The 15,920-nt window shown below is 36.2% G+C and overlaps 2 protein-coding genes across 2 annotated transcripts; both read left to right on the top strand.

Moving 5' to 3' along the window:
• The first annotated feature begins 1,286 nt into the window (after positions 1-1,286).
• Positions 1,287-4,203, top strand: LOC103326912 (cytochrome-c oxidase/ electron carrier). Its single transcript, XM_008229163.3, has 3 exons — positions 1,287-1,428; positions 3,687-3,846; positions 3,963-4,203. Exons 2-3 carry the CDS (start codon positions 3,688-3,690, stop codon positions 4,008-4,010), a joined length of 207 nt encoding a protein of 68 aa, XP_008227385.1. The 5' UTR covers positions 1,287-1,428; position 3,687; the 3' UTR covers positions 4,011-4,203.
• Positions 4,204-4,292: 89 nt separating this feature from the next.
• Positions 4,293-5,068, top strand: LOC107880235 (uncharacterized). The gene is made up of 2 exons (XM_016791394.2): positions 4,293-4,298; positions 4,484-5,068. Exons 1-2 carry the CDS (start codon positions 4,293-4,295, stop codon positions 5,066-5,068), a joined length of 591 nt encoding a protein of 196 aa, XP_016646880.2.
• Positions 5,069-15,920: the final 10,852 nt, after the last annotated feature.

The raw sequence follows: 15,920 nt of genomic DNA, 5'->3' as shown, positions 1-15,920 counted from the left end.
GTGCCGGCCCAAAACTCAATGGGCCCGGTCCATTGAAAGCCCATTTATTAAATTATACTTGTTTTAGAGAAAAATAATATATAATATTATTACATTTATATCTTATATTCAAGTCTATTGCTATTCTTTAATAATATATATTAAAATTTAGTGTTTTATTTATATATAAAATAATGATTTCATTTTTCAATTTTCAATTTTTAAAACCTAAACAATAATCTAGCCATGTTTTATTTAAATGTAATATATATATATATATATATATATATAAAGCAAAAGACAGAAAATTGTGAAACATTTAAAATATCATAAAATGCCCTTAGTTAATACAAACATTAAGAATTGAAATTATTAATTAAATTATGATAATATGATAAATTCACACTTTTTCATATTTAAAAAAAATTAAAATTAAAAGAAAAATCAGATAATTGATTCTATTTTTATGGAACACAACTACTTATTATCTTTTTTAATTCTAAAATAAATTTAAATTTTTTTATTTAAAAAAAACCTCTCACAGATGCAGAAGCGCATACGAAAAGGCTATTTAAATAAAGTTATTGACCTATTTTTCATAACAAATAATAAATATTATTAATATATACATAATTGTAAAAATAAATAAATGAAGTAGTAAAAAAAATACAAATTTATAAATAAACCCAATCCTAGACATGTATTTATAAAAAAACCCAAGCACTATTTAAACATAGAAACACACCCAAAATCAACCCAAAAGTCAACTTTTTGGGTGTGTTTATAAATGGGTTTTGAGTGTGTGTAATGATGGGTTTTGGGTGTGTTTATATGTTTCAATAGTGCTTGGGTTTTTTTATAATTTCAACCCCCATTTTGGGTGTTTTAGTGAAACTCCCTAAAAAAAATTACAAGAAAAGAAGAAGCAATACATAAGTCAAATTTGAAGTGGGCCCATATCGATCTGTTTAGGAGCTCGACATGAGCACAACCCGAGCCACAAAAGCTCGAGCCGTAAGCTCAAGCTGGAATTGATGATTTTCCTAAATGGACGAGGCCAACTCTAAATAGATCGGGCCAGCCCAACACAGTTCGTTTAACATCTCTATTTCCATTAAAACCAAAGGCTTAACTCTTGATTTGCCCCCTAAACACATACTTAACTTTTAATTTACTCCCAATTCTCTCTTCTTCTTTTTAAAAAAAAAATAAAATAAAATAATGGATATTAACTTTTTTAACCCAATTTGGCCCCTGACGTCTTAATCCGCAACATTTATCCGCGGTTGGCATCGTCAGCTTTCCCAAACGTGACCTACCTAGCGTGAGTATACGGTATTAAACTATAAATCTCCATCTCATTTTCACCTTATACTATCTTCTCCCAGCCCTCGGCATCGTCAGCTTTCCCAAACGTGATTGTCGAGCTCCAGCCACTCCCAATTTCACGTAAGATTTTCTCCACTCGTCCCCTATTTCTTCATCCCATATTCGAATTCCCACCAATCTGATTTGGGCTAACGCTTAGATCTAGGGTTAGTGTTTGTTGCTTGTCTCTGTTTTCATTTTCCCGTTACATTTATTATTTCATCGATCCCTATTCTGTGATTTGATCGGCTTAAGCGGTTGCTATATTTTTATTCTTTAATGACCTGATTGGTTGCTCAATTAGGGTTTCCTGTTTTTTGAGGGAAAATTTCAGAAGGAATTCCGTTGATTCAATCTTGATGTGGGATGTCAATTTTCTATTCAATTTGTCATGACGTTTATTGCAAACTAGTAATTTTGTTTGGTAGGTAAGTTGTGGGTTGAGTGGGAAGGACTGGGGCTTCAGTAACTCATGCTCGACAGTTTTGGGTTTATGATGGTGTTATGTTTTAGACTTAAGAATAGAGAGGAACGATTAATTTGTAGAATTGCATTCTCAGAAATGCTACTTTTATGCACACACAAAAAGGTCGAAAGTCTTCAGTTTGAATCTGACCCATTGTTATTTCGAGGTGCTTCATTGGCTAAGAAAATGGCATTAAGATACTGTACTAGCAAATTTCTTGGTGCATTAAGATAGTGTACTAGCAAATTGTTTGGCACATATTAACTGAACTTTCATAAATTATCAATATGTTGGATTCGATTTTCAAGTTTGTGGGCTGATTGAGAAGGGGATTTATGGTTTTTCTTTGCTGTTGGTTTATGAATTTTGATTACCATCCTTTTGGAATAATCCTGGTGAGCGGATGATGAGTTTGGTAATGACATTCTTAAAATTTCTATGACTTTTTGTTTGTCTCTAAATTTCAAATATTCATCCAAGTTGAGTTTATAACAATTTTTCATGTATTATATGTTAAAGTTGTTGTCAAACTACAAAATTGGTTTTCAGATCATGTATTCCATGAACTGGGGGACTAAAAGTTAGTTTTGTTTGTTATAGCATCGATGTAAACACGATTTCTGTGTTTTCTATTTTTTATTATTACAAAACATGAATTTCTGTTGGAAATGCAAGCATGTGATGGGAATAGAAACGATGAAATATTTGAATAATTTTCTTTTTGCTTTCTTAATGGTTCAAGATAACTCATTCAGTCCAGCGTGATTCGTCTCCAGCATTGTATGTCACTATTGTCTGTGAAGTGATTCTTAACTGCCATTTTTTGACACCTAAGGGTCTTCCTGAAGATTGATAAAGTCACAGTATTGGATAGCATTCTGGAGCTTTAGTTTTGTGATCATGATGATTGAATAAACTATAAGCTCGTCCACATCATTATCAGTTGAATTGAACTGCACATGATAGTAGTTTCATAATGATTTATGTGTGCGCATGCACCTGAGTATTCATCATTATAAAGACAGTGTAAAGAATTCTATAGAAATAATGAAGCTTAAATAGAATGGAGCCAGATGATGTATTACTATTTTCTTTATACCTACTTGTTTTTTTGTTTTTTTTTGTTTCTCATTTTAGTATGTATGTTATTTTTTAAATTAGCGCATTGTTTTGCTGATCTGTTCTCTGTTCAACTTGGCCGTGTCGTGTTGAAAAAGATGAGTATCTAATAAATCCAGTTCGTTTGTGCTCTTAACCATTTGAAAGTGAATGTACAGTGGACAAGTAGTGTGGCTACTGATGCTGGTGTATAAATTGTGCTTGTTAGTTTACAATACCATTTTGTAGTACACATTTTGTGTTTGGAATAGGTCAATGAGTGCTGGAATTATTGCCTAAGTGGGAGGAGGGGTTTTTACCTAAGTTGAAAATGAAATATATTTTGAAAATATTTATTGACCTAAACCAAATTTAATAAATTCTGACATCACAAGTAGCTAATTGCTGCGTTTCTGCAGAAGCTTGATGCAGAGTTTGTGCATTGATTAAGTCGAATTAAGTCCATCCTGTCCTAATTTGGTAGACTGCCCCCTTCCCCTTCTTTTCTTTTTCAGTGTAACTAGAAGGATTAGTGTATGGTCTAATGGGACAGTTTGGGCGACCTTTGTCTCTCTTTAGCAATTGAGGCCTTGTGCTTTCCCCCTCTGGGTTTATGGTGCGTATCCAGTGTTGATATTTTTCTTGGTGCGACTTCAGTTGAACCCTAAATATAAACCAGAGAGCGCACAATGGTCTTTCCCCTTCAGGAGAAGTTTAGTTTTTGGAAGTTGCTTTCATAAAATGACGTTTAATAATGTTTTGATCTATAATACAGGATGTCAGAAGAAGCACCCTTCCGACCACGTGAGAAGCTCCTCGAGAAACAAAAATTTTTCCAAAGCGTCCACAAATACACATATCTGAAGGGACCCTATGATAAGATCACCTCTGTCGCCATTCCAGCTGCTTTAGCTGCATCTTCTTTGTTCCTTATTGTAAGTTTCTAATTATTTCACGTCTTTTAAGGCTTTCTAAGCCGTATTTATGAGGAAAGCGTAAATTTCCGTACTTCTTGCAATCTAATTGTAAGGTTTTATGACATTTCCTCCAGGCACGAGGAGTCTACAACATGTCACATGGTATTGGAAAGAAGGAATGAGGCAGCTCTTAAAAATGACCATTGGCTGGCAACCAAAATGCATAAATTTATGTGCTAGTCTCAAGTGGTGCTCTTGATTTTTTTGTGTTTGTTTGCTCTAATAATTGCTTAGTAGCAGATTCTGTACTTCCTTTGAAATCTGAAACTTTTCGTTTTAAATTTTTGTTAATGGAATTTTCTGCTTGGTTATAAATACTGCACCCTTTTCATTGAACGCTTCAGCCGCTCATTCGAAACGTTGTTATCCTCTCATTTGTGGTTTCACCTCATTCATGTTCAAATATGGATGTTTGCTTTTTGTCTCTCATCCTGCACTTTATTGTCACTGACAGTGAAAAATGTCCACGAACTTTATCAAATAGATGTTTTGATTCATCAGTTCCAGTTGAATCATTTCATTTAAAGATCAAACCCTATTATTGAAAGAATAGTAATGCTGACAGAACAAACTATCTAAGATTCGAACATTACAGGGAATTAAACTGAGTAGGGGAGGCCCAACTCTATCCCACTTATTTATTGCAGATGACTCTTTAGTCTTTTTGAGAACCACTAACCAGAAGTGCAGAAGCTTCCAGAATTTGCTTGATGGGTACTGCACTCCATCTGGACAACAGGTGAATTACAGCAAATCCTCCATCTATTTGTCTCCTAATGCTTCCCCCGAGTTAGAAGCTGAAATTGGGGTAGCTCTTCGGATCAACCCAACCACCGATCCCGGAGTTTCCCTTGGGATCCCAGCAATTCGGGGCATATCAAAAAAGGATGCTCGAGGGTATATTTGCGACAAAATTCAGAAGATGGTACATGGTTGTAAAGCCAGTTCTTTGACCATGGCTGGTAGGGAAGTTCTAATCAAATCTGTGCCTCTTGCGATACCTGCATATCTTCTGTCTTGTTTCAAATTTCTCTCCTCCACTTGCAAAGCTATTAATGGGGATTGGGGATCGCATGATGACGGAGGGAACAAGATTTATTGCAAAAGCTGGGAGCAAATCTTTGCCTTTCCAAGAGTGATGCAGGTATGGGCTTCAGCGACATTGAGACTTTCAATGTAGCCGTCCTCGCAAAGCAGTGCTGGAGACTCTGGAATAATCCGTATGCCATTTGGGCTGTTATTTTGAAGAGTTGTTATTATTGGGCTTTCCCGAGTTTGGGCAAAAAGTCCCTTCCTGCCCATTCTTGTCACCAGATTGATACTCATGTGTGGAAAACAACTTGGAAAATTGACGTGGTTCCAAAGATAAGGAACTTCCTTTGGAGGGTAGTGTCAAATGCCATGATCCATCCCTACCAAATTTAATTTATATAGGAAGAAAGTTAGTTGCAATCCTCTATGTCCTTTCTGTGAACTACATGAGGAATCTTTGGAGCATATTTTATTTCTTTGTCCGCGGGTGAAGGGTGTGTGGTTCGGCGCACCTCTGAGCTACAAACCGGATATGCAGAGAATCTCCAAGTTCGATGTTTGGCTTTTGGCCCTGAGCTCCAATTCTGCCATTCCTAGTCATGTGCGAAAGGAAGTGTTGGCATCTGTTAGCATTATATGTTGGGAGATATGGAAGGAAAGATGTAACGCTTTTCTTCTCACATTTCCCTCCCGATCCTGGTATTGTGCTCAGGAAATCAAAATCTTACCATATTTGGGTTGCTGGATTCAAAATCTTCCCACATTTGGGCTTAGCAGGATCCAATCATTATTAGTGCCTTTACCTCGCACAAATATTTGAAAAATCATCTTTAGTTGTCATTTTCAGTCCAAAAAAACTATAGTTGTTATCACTTTCGGAATCAATAATAGAGTACGGCAAAGGGGGAAAATCTGACAAATGCAAAACTAGATAAATCGATAAAGACCTAGCCAGCCAGGTAATTTAAACCAACATTCTCCCCAATTAACCGCATAGATTCGTCATGGTGTGATGTAGCCCCCGAGCCAATCCGCATATAGAATTTCATCTCAAAAGATCTCGGTACAATTTATACCACTTAATTAACCCATTTGTCGACTTTTTTAAATAAAAAAAATATGACATTTGTATTTGATTCACAATTCCGAACAAATAATTGTGCATGTTGGGCGTGATGTATATAAATTTTTTTACTGCTATGAGTCATGGCTGGCATGACCCAGAATGTGTCTGCCTCATGACATACTGTCACAGTCAACATTGACGGTGCTTAAAACGTGTGGTACATAATACATGTTACATGCTCATATTAGCTCCAACAACTTTTTACTCTCCCATGAAGCTAAGAGGTCAAAGGACCAAAGTGATTTAGGGTTTTTATAACATGCAGTTAGCAAAGAGGGTTATTGGGGCCACTCTAGGGACAAAGCAAAATTGAAAGAATCAAAAGCTTAAACTTTGTGTTCAATTATAATAAAAAATAGGGAAATTCTACCATATTATAATAATTGATGTCCTAACAAACTTAAATTTATTTGGGTACAATGAAAACCTGACAAAGACACAATAGAAGATAAATATCCTGCAATTGGCCAGGCACTGCCCTGGTGACAGGGTAAAGCACTTGGAGAGCTGTCCAAATGAAATGAATGCATGCTGCCTATATATATACAATGAGTTTTTATTGAGCTTCCATGTAAAGAGATGCTCATCTTTCATGCAAATCACAGTTTGACATATATATATAAATAATTCATGAAAAGCACGAAAGGAAAAATTTGTGCACGCATATCACATTGCTATTGACAACAACGTAAAAGCTCATACTTTCTTGGCATGGAGGGAAGTATTTTCCTTTGTTAAAAACTAGTTGAGAAATTCTAATTAATCTCACTAATCATGTAGATATGTTAGTGAATTAAATATATTTTTTAACAGACTATATGCGCGATTTAATGTTTGATATTAAAAGTCCTTAAATAATTCTTAATGTAGACTTTACCTCTATATTTGTCCTAATTAGAGCATTGACTGTGAGTATGTGACTTATTACTAGCCAAATCATTAAAAGGGAGGAGTAGGCTATGATGCTGATATTGGCATTTTTTTAAACAAACTAGATAGGGATTGTTCATCCTAAAGAGGAGAAAGAAAGGGAAGAGTAGATAATTGGACTCAATAGAGGTTGACAGAAGAGAAGAAGAAAGATAATTATAGTAAACCTAATTCTCTATTATCCATTAATAAGCAGCTAATACAAAACCAACTTATGATAAGGGCCTACTTGTATAGCTTAATCTTATCTTGGAATATCCAAATATTTTATAATATAACTAAACCTTGAATTTTACTCAAAAAAAAATATATATATAAATAATAATTCAAGGTTTTCCCTCTTAATTTTTATTAATACGAAAAAATTAAAACCGAATAAACAAATTTGATATCTAAAATGACCTCAATTGTATCCATCATCAAAATTAAACTAGTGGTTTGAATCCAACTTCAGGTACAAAAGTCAGTATATTGAGACATTATTGGTAGTTTTCCTTCCCCCCTCCCAAAAAAAAAAAAACAAGAGTCTTCCATGTGCATGAGATGTTCCCTTGGTGGACCGTCATCCTAGCTCCATGTCTCCAATAATTATGGACAGGGAAATCTCCTTTAGCATGACCTATGCCATCTTACTTCATTTGCTCCATTTCATTTACTCATTTTTCTTTCTAGTTTTCTCGAATGCGTCCATGTCAAGATCTTTTGGCTTTGCCCTTTTAATTAGCTCTAGCTTTTGACTAGTGCCCTCGAATGCCCGATTAATCTCTACACTAGGAGTGGCAGATTTTCTAGGGTGGTAACAAACTAGACAGTTCACTCATCAATTTAAAAGAACGGAAAATTTTGACTTACGTACAGTCATGTTGTTCTATAGTGTTGTTAATTTATAGCTAATAAGACTATGCGACTTTAATAAACTTGTAACACTATATGACAGTACGAAATGAACTTGCGCATCCTCCCGAAGATTCTGTATATTGAGGCTTTCCCATGGCTTTTCTGTGTTAACAACTCAAAGATTCTTGTGTATTGATGCTTCCCAATGGTTTTTTGTGTCAACTTAACCAATAATAAATTAGTGGATAGCCTAATGATGCGTACAAAATCTGCAAGTCACAGGTGAGACCTTCTAGATATATGAAACGTGTCCCATTGGTTGATTCCTTGCTTTGATTTCTGCTCAATTTCACGGACCCAAATTTCTGGTCAAACTTGGCGTTAAAACTTAAATGCATCCTCCTCCTATAAGAAGCGTCCAAGGAGGGTTCCTTAGCCACTTTTAAAATTTAGCCAGACCAAATATATATATATATATATATATATATATATATAAATTAATCACAATTTATCAATGATTGTTGAAATTTGAATAAAAATATATATATATTATTTTAAAAGATCATACTCGTATGAATATGCTGCCGGTATGAAGCAACTATCCTTTTTATTCCTCTGCTAGCTCACTATCACTGGAGCAGAATGTTCAAACGTCTTACAATATTGAAGTGGAGAGGAGAAATATCAGTTGACTATATATAGCTAGTTGGTGCCGACCAGTGGAAGTTGGATATGTTTCCAAATCACATCCTCATCTCCTAACACTTTTTGCTTTTATCTCATAGGCAATAAGAAGATTTTCCTATGCCAATATCACTTTGAGATATCTAAGTGGAAAGACCAAAGATGTCGAGAAATTTAAATAATAATATTGGATGCACTAACTATTTTCCCAACTCTTGTCTCATTTCTCTCACATAATATGAGAAAGTATGAAATCATATAAGACCTATGTACGTCTCATTCTATGCTTAGAGAGTTCAAAAGTAATAATTGATATACGTTTAGCATTATTCGGATGCAAATCATGGGAGATGGTATCTTATCTACTTTTCCACATGTGTGGAGTCTTCCCACGTGCCAGGCTTCGTCTTCCCCTTGGCTTTAGAAGGGAAACGATGGCTGGAGGCTTGGACTTGGAGCATCATGAACATATAATAGTAGTAGGGGTAGTCTTTTTCCACGGACGCAAACCTCCTACAGTTAAGTTGAAAAGTATGTTTGGCCCAAAGAAAAAGACTTTCGAAGTAAGCGGGTATCATTTTGGTGTTTGTCAAAGGCTCTCCAATGATGAAGTGAGTAAAAGCTTCAAAAGTTTCAAATTGCAGAGGCTATAATTTAGAGATAGAGGAAACTAGTTGCATGCATAAAAAAGAAAAAGAACTTATACTCAAGATAGAGAATGTCTCATTAGGGTTAGAGGTGTTGAAGAAGAAGAAGAAGAAAGTCTTGATTTCAGGTTGTAGGAAGAGATGAAAGCTTGTAGCTCGTTGTGTAAGGCTAAAGCTTCTCATAAATTGAAGAGTTTATTTGCTCTTCTAAGTTCTAATCTTGGACGTCTTCCCCCCATAACAAAATACTCACTTGGAAATGAAACGCGCCCTTTATCAAGTTTTGGTTTTCCCATTATATGCATTTCGTCTATCAGGGCCCCACTAATTTGTCTAATATTTTTCAAAAAGGAAAGAACCTACCATATATAAAAACAGTTTCTCAAATGAAAAACGTGCTGTTAAAACGTACAAAGTAGTCTCATCTGAACCGATTATAAAGTTAAAGTCCGAGAGACATCTCTCATATAAACTTTTTTATTATCCACGCTTGATACCAATTTGTCATAAGGGAATAGAATCTCGAGAGTACTTTAAACAAAGGTCATGAATTAGCTGTTAAGCATTATTATCCACGCTTAATGTATGCCCAATTTAAATTCGTTTCATTATAAAATAAAACACATATACAGACTGATAAATAATTGTGCCTGCATTGTTTCGTTCAAGATAGTTAGGTGACCATTATTTTATTCATGCCCTATTGTAACTCATTTCTTTTAGATTAGGCCATGTGCGGTATTGTGGTGGTGAAGATTGTCGGCTTTATGAAGAAATTAAAAAATAAAAAATCAATAAAGAAGTTTGTACCATAAGTGATTAAGAGTATTTATCCGAACAAATGTTCTAGGTTCAATTTCCTTCTACGATATCGCTTGTATAAAAAAAAAAAAAAAAGGAGTTATATGACCCCATTGACAGGTGTTGATTCAGTCAAAGTTAAAATTTGGTATTACTTATATACCAACTTGAATTATTTTATTATTACATAATTGGAATAATTCAAACTAGTATTAATATTCAAAACTTTCCCTTCCCCTAAGGGCCCAGTTTCTTCTTCCTCCTATGGATCCTTTTGCAGGAGCCAACCATCTTTTAACAAATTTCAATCATGGACTGAATATTTTTTTAGTAATAAAACTTCGATGCTTTTAGTCCGAATATCTGTCGCTTTACACCTAAAAAAGGTGTGGGGAGTGGATCTTTTAATCATGTTGAAGATTTTCTTTGCATTCTTGTATACATAGAGTGTAAATTAAGGATGACAATTTCCTAGGTGGCTTGAGAATTTAGTGGGTTTGAGTTAATATATGAGACAAACATTTTTGACACAACAAATTAGAATAATCATGAATAAAAAAAGACTTAGAAAATGACTCATTTACCTTATTTTTCAATATCTATGGTACGAATATTTCCGTTACACAAATATGAGGAATTTGCTTTTGAAAGTTTGTAGTTTTAAAAATATGTCTGTCAACTTGAATATAACATAAATCATAAACTCGTTGGGTTAGTTATTGACGAAATTAAAAAGTTGAGTTATGCGAAAATAATTTTCAATATAAACATGAAATGACATGATGTGAATGCCATATGCTAACTCAAAGTGTCAACTCTAATATGATTATGACTAGGTTAATTGAAGTTGCCCCCTAATTTGCCTCGAATTCACCTTGGATGGTCGTGTATGTTACCTATAATTTATCAAAGATTTTCATGAATAGGATACTATAAATTAGGATGTGACTAAAATATGGGTTGTTACTATCATCTAGAGTGTTGGAATTGGGCAGACTTTATCCATATGAACACAATCACAATCCCTACCTTACATATATATATGTATGTATATGATGCATGCCCCATCAAATTAAATGGAGAAGACGTTAAAAAGCATCAACTTGCAGCTTGAAAGCGAAGCTCGAATTAATTCCTCCTAAAAAAAATCCAAGTTGATGAATAGTTCATGGATAAGAAGGGTTTGGATTGGGACCCACAAATAATTCGATACAAGCTTATTTTCACCCATTCAGCAGCCGCCTTGGATTAATTTTCTTTTTCTTCCAGTTTAATATTACGAAAAGGGACCCCACAGATTGGCAAGTCTCGGGTGGCTGGCTGTCTATGAAATTGCAAAATCTACGTAAACTCCTTCTCTTGCCAGCTCAGTTTGTTTGTTTGTTTGTTTTTTGGTTTTTTGTTTCTAGAAGGCGTTGAAAATTATATCTGCCTACCGTACGTTGATTCATTCAAACAATTTAAAAAGTGTTACAGAGCATGCACACATTCGTTCCCATTACATTTTTCAGAAAGTAGATGCTTATTGAACGGCGTCTACGACTTTTTGTGTACTTTTTTTTTACTTGGTAATTGACAGTGTTCCGATTGTAACAGATTTGATATGAACTTTTGGTCGAAAATGAAACAAATGTCAATGCCACTTCGTCACATGATATTCATATCATCATAGAGTTACTCACTTTTAAGCTGTTATTAGTTGATCATTTGCATATACGGTTAGCATTTATGACATGTTTATTAATCTATAATTAGAATTAAAATAAGTAGTTGAATTCTATACAGATACTCCTCTATTTACTTCACATTGAGGAATCAAAATGCGAGTGGGACCCACCTAAGCCTCCACCCTCATTTGAGCCAAAGCTGGGCGCCCAATGATGACATTGTAAGCTGTGGGGCAGTCGGCGATAAAGAAGGGAGTAGTGACTGTCGCCCGCTGGGGTGCTGAACCAATAGAAATAGAGATATGGATGTTGCCAATGGGTTGGACAACATCACCAAATAAGCTCACAAGAGGTGTGATGCTTCGGTCTAGCAAGTGAGCAAGGACTTGGAGCTCGTTGAAAGCATCAACAAACAGCACACTGACCACGATCACTTGTCCTGGGAGGGTTGCTTCTGCTGGGCTGGTGGTGGTTGTCATGTCTGCCACGCTTGCTATTGCTGAAGGTATGCTGGTAGCTATCTTTTTTTTTGGGGTGCTGGGTACCCTGAGTACTTGGTGTGGGAGTAGAATGTTGGGGTGATGCTGAGGTGGGTACTGAAGCAAATGGATGATCACCAAAAGTGTTACGTGCCAGGGTGGCTGGGCCATGCTTGGAATTGAAGTACTCAGCCTTGGCATGAACTGTTGCTTGTTTCATTAGCTCCGCATATGTGTTCCAAGGGTTACTGTGGACTAGGTACCGGAAGTTGGACTCATGAGGCCACTCTTGAAAGCACCAAGGCGGTCGATCGTCATCTCTGGGCAACAAGAGTATTCGTGGTGAAGCGGGCTGCATACTCTGAAGGGTTCATCCTCACCTGTCAAAGCATGTACAAGTCGTCTGCGCGCATAATCACCGATCATGAAATGGTTCAGAAGGTCCGCTTCACAAATGTGTTGATGGTGCAGAGGTTCACCTGTAGAACCAATTCAGGGCCGAGTCGCTAAGGATGGAAAGGAAGATGAGACACATGCCTTCGTCACTAAGACCCTTGCATCCAAGAGCAGACTGGAATGAGTGGATATGGGTGATAGGGTCTTCTGTGCCAGTGTAGAAGGCAATGTAGAGTGGCTAGATGTCCTTCTCCTAGTGATAATTGAGGATATGCTCGTAAAGGACCCGGGTCGTGGCTATGATGCTGCTCACTTTCTAGATGCCGAACCTTCTCAAAGAGAAGCCTCATGGCCGGGTCGGCATGAGGGAGAGTGTCGAAAGTCCGGGTGTGGGTGGGGGAGCTGGGTCAAGTTCCCACTCTTCATATGCCTCGGTGTGATAATTTTTCCAGTTTTGAATGATAATTTTCCTAGTTGTCCGAGTCCCCTGCACCTTTTCCAGCGGGTAGGTAGGTAGGCTTCGGTGAGGGGCCTAGGTCTTGGAGATTAACAGCGAGGTAGGAATATGATCTTCTGACGGTCCAAGAGACGATTTCTGCAATCTCTATAGACCTTCATCGGTTCATGGGGCGATCCTTTGGCGGGAGATTCGAAGGAGCCTCGACTTGGTCATCTCGGATGGAGAGGGCTTTACCCTTCTTGAGTCTAGATGGACTGGGGCACTATGGCTAGTGTGCACGACTGATTTGGCGGTATGTTCAAGATCCTGGTAAAGTCATGTTGGAAACCCGGGCCCGAGTCTTCTCCGATTGCGCTTGGTGCGATATTCATGTTCTAGTTCAATGTTCTTGGTATGAAGGTGTTCGTATTTCTCGGACATCTTGGCGACGCTGGCGCGAAGACGCTCGACCTCTGGAGGTTGACATTTGCCGAAGGTTTCCTTTAGGAGGTATCCTCACGGGGTATGGTGCTGAGTATTGTGGCTATCCTCGATTAGCATAGCGGAATGTGGGGTGAAGAAGAGGTGGCGGGGCCTGATGGGAGAAGGAGGCAGCTGGGTGGTAGAGAAAAATAGGATTGAAGTTGATTCCCACATACGGGGCCAAACTGTTGATGCTATTTTTAGGAGGTCAACTTAGAGAGAAATGGATAGTCTTCAGTAGAAGAGAAGGTGAGGACCTTCAATAAGGGAAGAGCATGCGAAGACAAAGTAAAAGAAGCATCATTAAGCTTCGGACACTGTAGTGCTGCCAAAGGCTCTCCGATGCTTAAGTCAGCTATGAGTGGTAAATTGGCAGAGTAACAGTAAAAGTGAGAGAGAAGTTACCCTTTTTATTTGGGTATTGTTCCTTATTTATAGGGAATTGTAAGTGGGAGGCTTGCACAAAGTTTCGATGTGGGACTTTGTGCAAGTCATTGTGGTGATGACACGTGTCTTAGAGATTAGGTTTTGCAGTTGAGAGCTTGGCATCGGAGGTTTGATAGGTGTCTGGCACCTCGGAAGAATGTCTTCCTTCGGCAGGGGAGAATGCGTGTTTGCCTTGGTGCTAGTCATTTTGAGGTTGGACATGCTTGGTTGATTATGGTGTAAACACAACTCCTGATTTTGGAGGAATTGAAATCTTGGGTGGGAGGTAGTATTCTAATTCATGGAGAACGTTCCATTAGGAATTCATCTTTTTTACCCATTATATCCTTACACAATTTTAAAATTTAAAATTTTTCATCTACTTTAACTCAACAACAAGGGCATTTTAGTAGTCAATTTGGTTTCAATTCCAATTTGCGTGAATTTAGTAAACAACTTATAAAGAATTAGTACTGCTCCTACCCCAATTTTATACGGTTTAGTAAACAATTTTAATAGGAATTTGGAATCTAACTCTCCTCAATCCAACTTCTACTTAATTCAATTCTTTCTAATTCGATTACAGATTCATAAATATGCTTAAGGTTTAGAGTTGGAACGTGGTTTTTTTTTCCTTCTTATATTAATATCATCATAGAATTCTTCACGTTCATTTTCAAATTAAATAATTGTCATGACGCTAAGACTTCAGCCTTTAATCCATGTCAGCATTTGGCTTGTTAGTTGAGATGTCAAAAATGATTGTCTTTTGTCCACCATTTTTTTTGTGTGTGGCCATAATTAGGAAAGGAAATGAGGGTTTCTCACACACACTAAGATACTATGGAGGTTTAAATTCGAGACCATTAACTACAAGTCAAAGCTCTTTTATACTGGGTTAGACCCCATTAACCACCGATTCATTTGATATCTCAATTAGAGATGCTCTAAAACAAACATTATAAGTGAGTTAATTAATGGTGTAGAGTAGGTAGTTAATACTTGGCCTTTTCTTTTGATGAAGTGGTGCAATCACATAGAAAGAGAGATGGGAGTACAAAATAACTAATTTTAATAATTCATCAACTTTTTTGACCCACATACTTTGGGTAGAATAAATAGTCGAACATCTATATTCATATAGAAATGATCGTTTAACAAGTCGAGCATACATATTTATATGGTTGAAGCAAGCTTGAATGTTGAGACATTTTTATCCGAAAAAAGTAGAAGAGTTAGAATTATTCAACTTTTAGTTCTTTGATAAAAAAAAGAAAAAAAAAGAGAAAAGAATTGAGGAGTCATTAAAGTGAGTTGTTTCATCTAAAGAGCTTGGCTTGTGATAAGTAAGGAGCCAAGCTTTTTTCTCCATCTAAATCAAATTTTTTATTATTGAGAAATTATGGAATTGCATTAATAATTCAGTCAAAAAAAGCTACTAGCTACAAATAGACCATTACAATAATGGAGCGATCTAACATCAAAATTAAGACAATCTATGGCTCTCTCACTAACCATCACGCAAATCGAAGAAATTCTGAAAATAGGCATCCCAACTAAGAGAGAAGATTTAGAATAATAAAAAATAGATAAAGCTTGAAAAAACCAAGTCATAACAATACAAATAAAACTCTTACAAAGGAGAGAGAAAATTTTTACAAAGGAGAGGTGAAAACTATACAGAAAACCCAAAAAGTCTTTGCAACTTATTCCAAACATAACATCTAATTCATATACAAAGAGTTTCTTGTCCTATACTTTGTGATAAGTAAGGTAAAAAAAAGTAAATAATATAAAAGTCATGGGTCATTGTGAAAGAGACTAGTAAAGAAAAATTAGGTAAAGTAAAAGGTCTAATTTGAAACTTGATCCCAAATTTCAACCAGACAATGAAATGAAAGTGATTTCATTACTACTTATTTCACTCCATTCTCATTCTACTGAAATAGAGCCAAACATGCACAATTTAAGATTAATTTATATAATATTATATAATATTTTCAGAAATTCAATGTTGATATAATTTTTTTTAGAGTAAGCGATAATTGTATTCATAACTTAGGTACCAAGGCCATCAATCACAAG

The sequence above is a fragment of the Prunus mume genome, linkage group LG1 (assembly GCF_029339155.1).
Source record: "Prunus mume cultivar Tortuosa linkage group LG1, ASM2933915v1, whole genome shotgun sequence".
Classification (NCBI taxonomy): Eukaryota; Viridiplantae; Streptophyta; class Magnoliopsida; order Rosales; family Rosaceae; genus Prunus; species Prunus mume.
Note: the sequence above shows the minus strand (reverse complement) of the source record. Positions and strands in the feature narration are given on the sequence as shown.

Coding starts and splice junctions, on each gene's coding strand:
- LOC103326912 (XM_008229163.3), top strand. CDS start 3,688: ATGTCAGAAGAAGCACCCTTCCGACCACGTGAGAAGCTCCTCGAGAAA. Junction 3,847..3,962: donor CATCTTCTTTGTTCCTTATT/GTAAGTTTCTAA, acceptor CATTTCCTCCAG/GCACGAGGAGTCTACAACAT.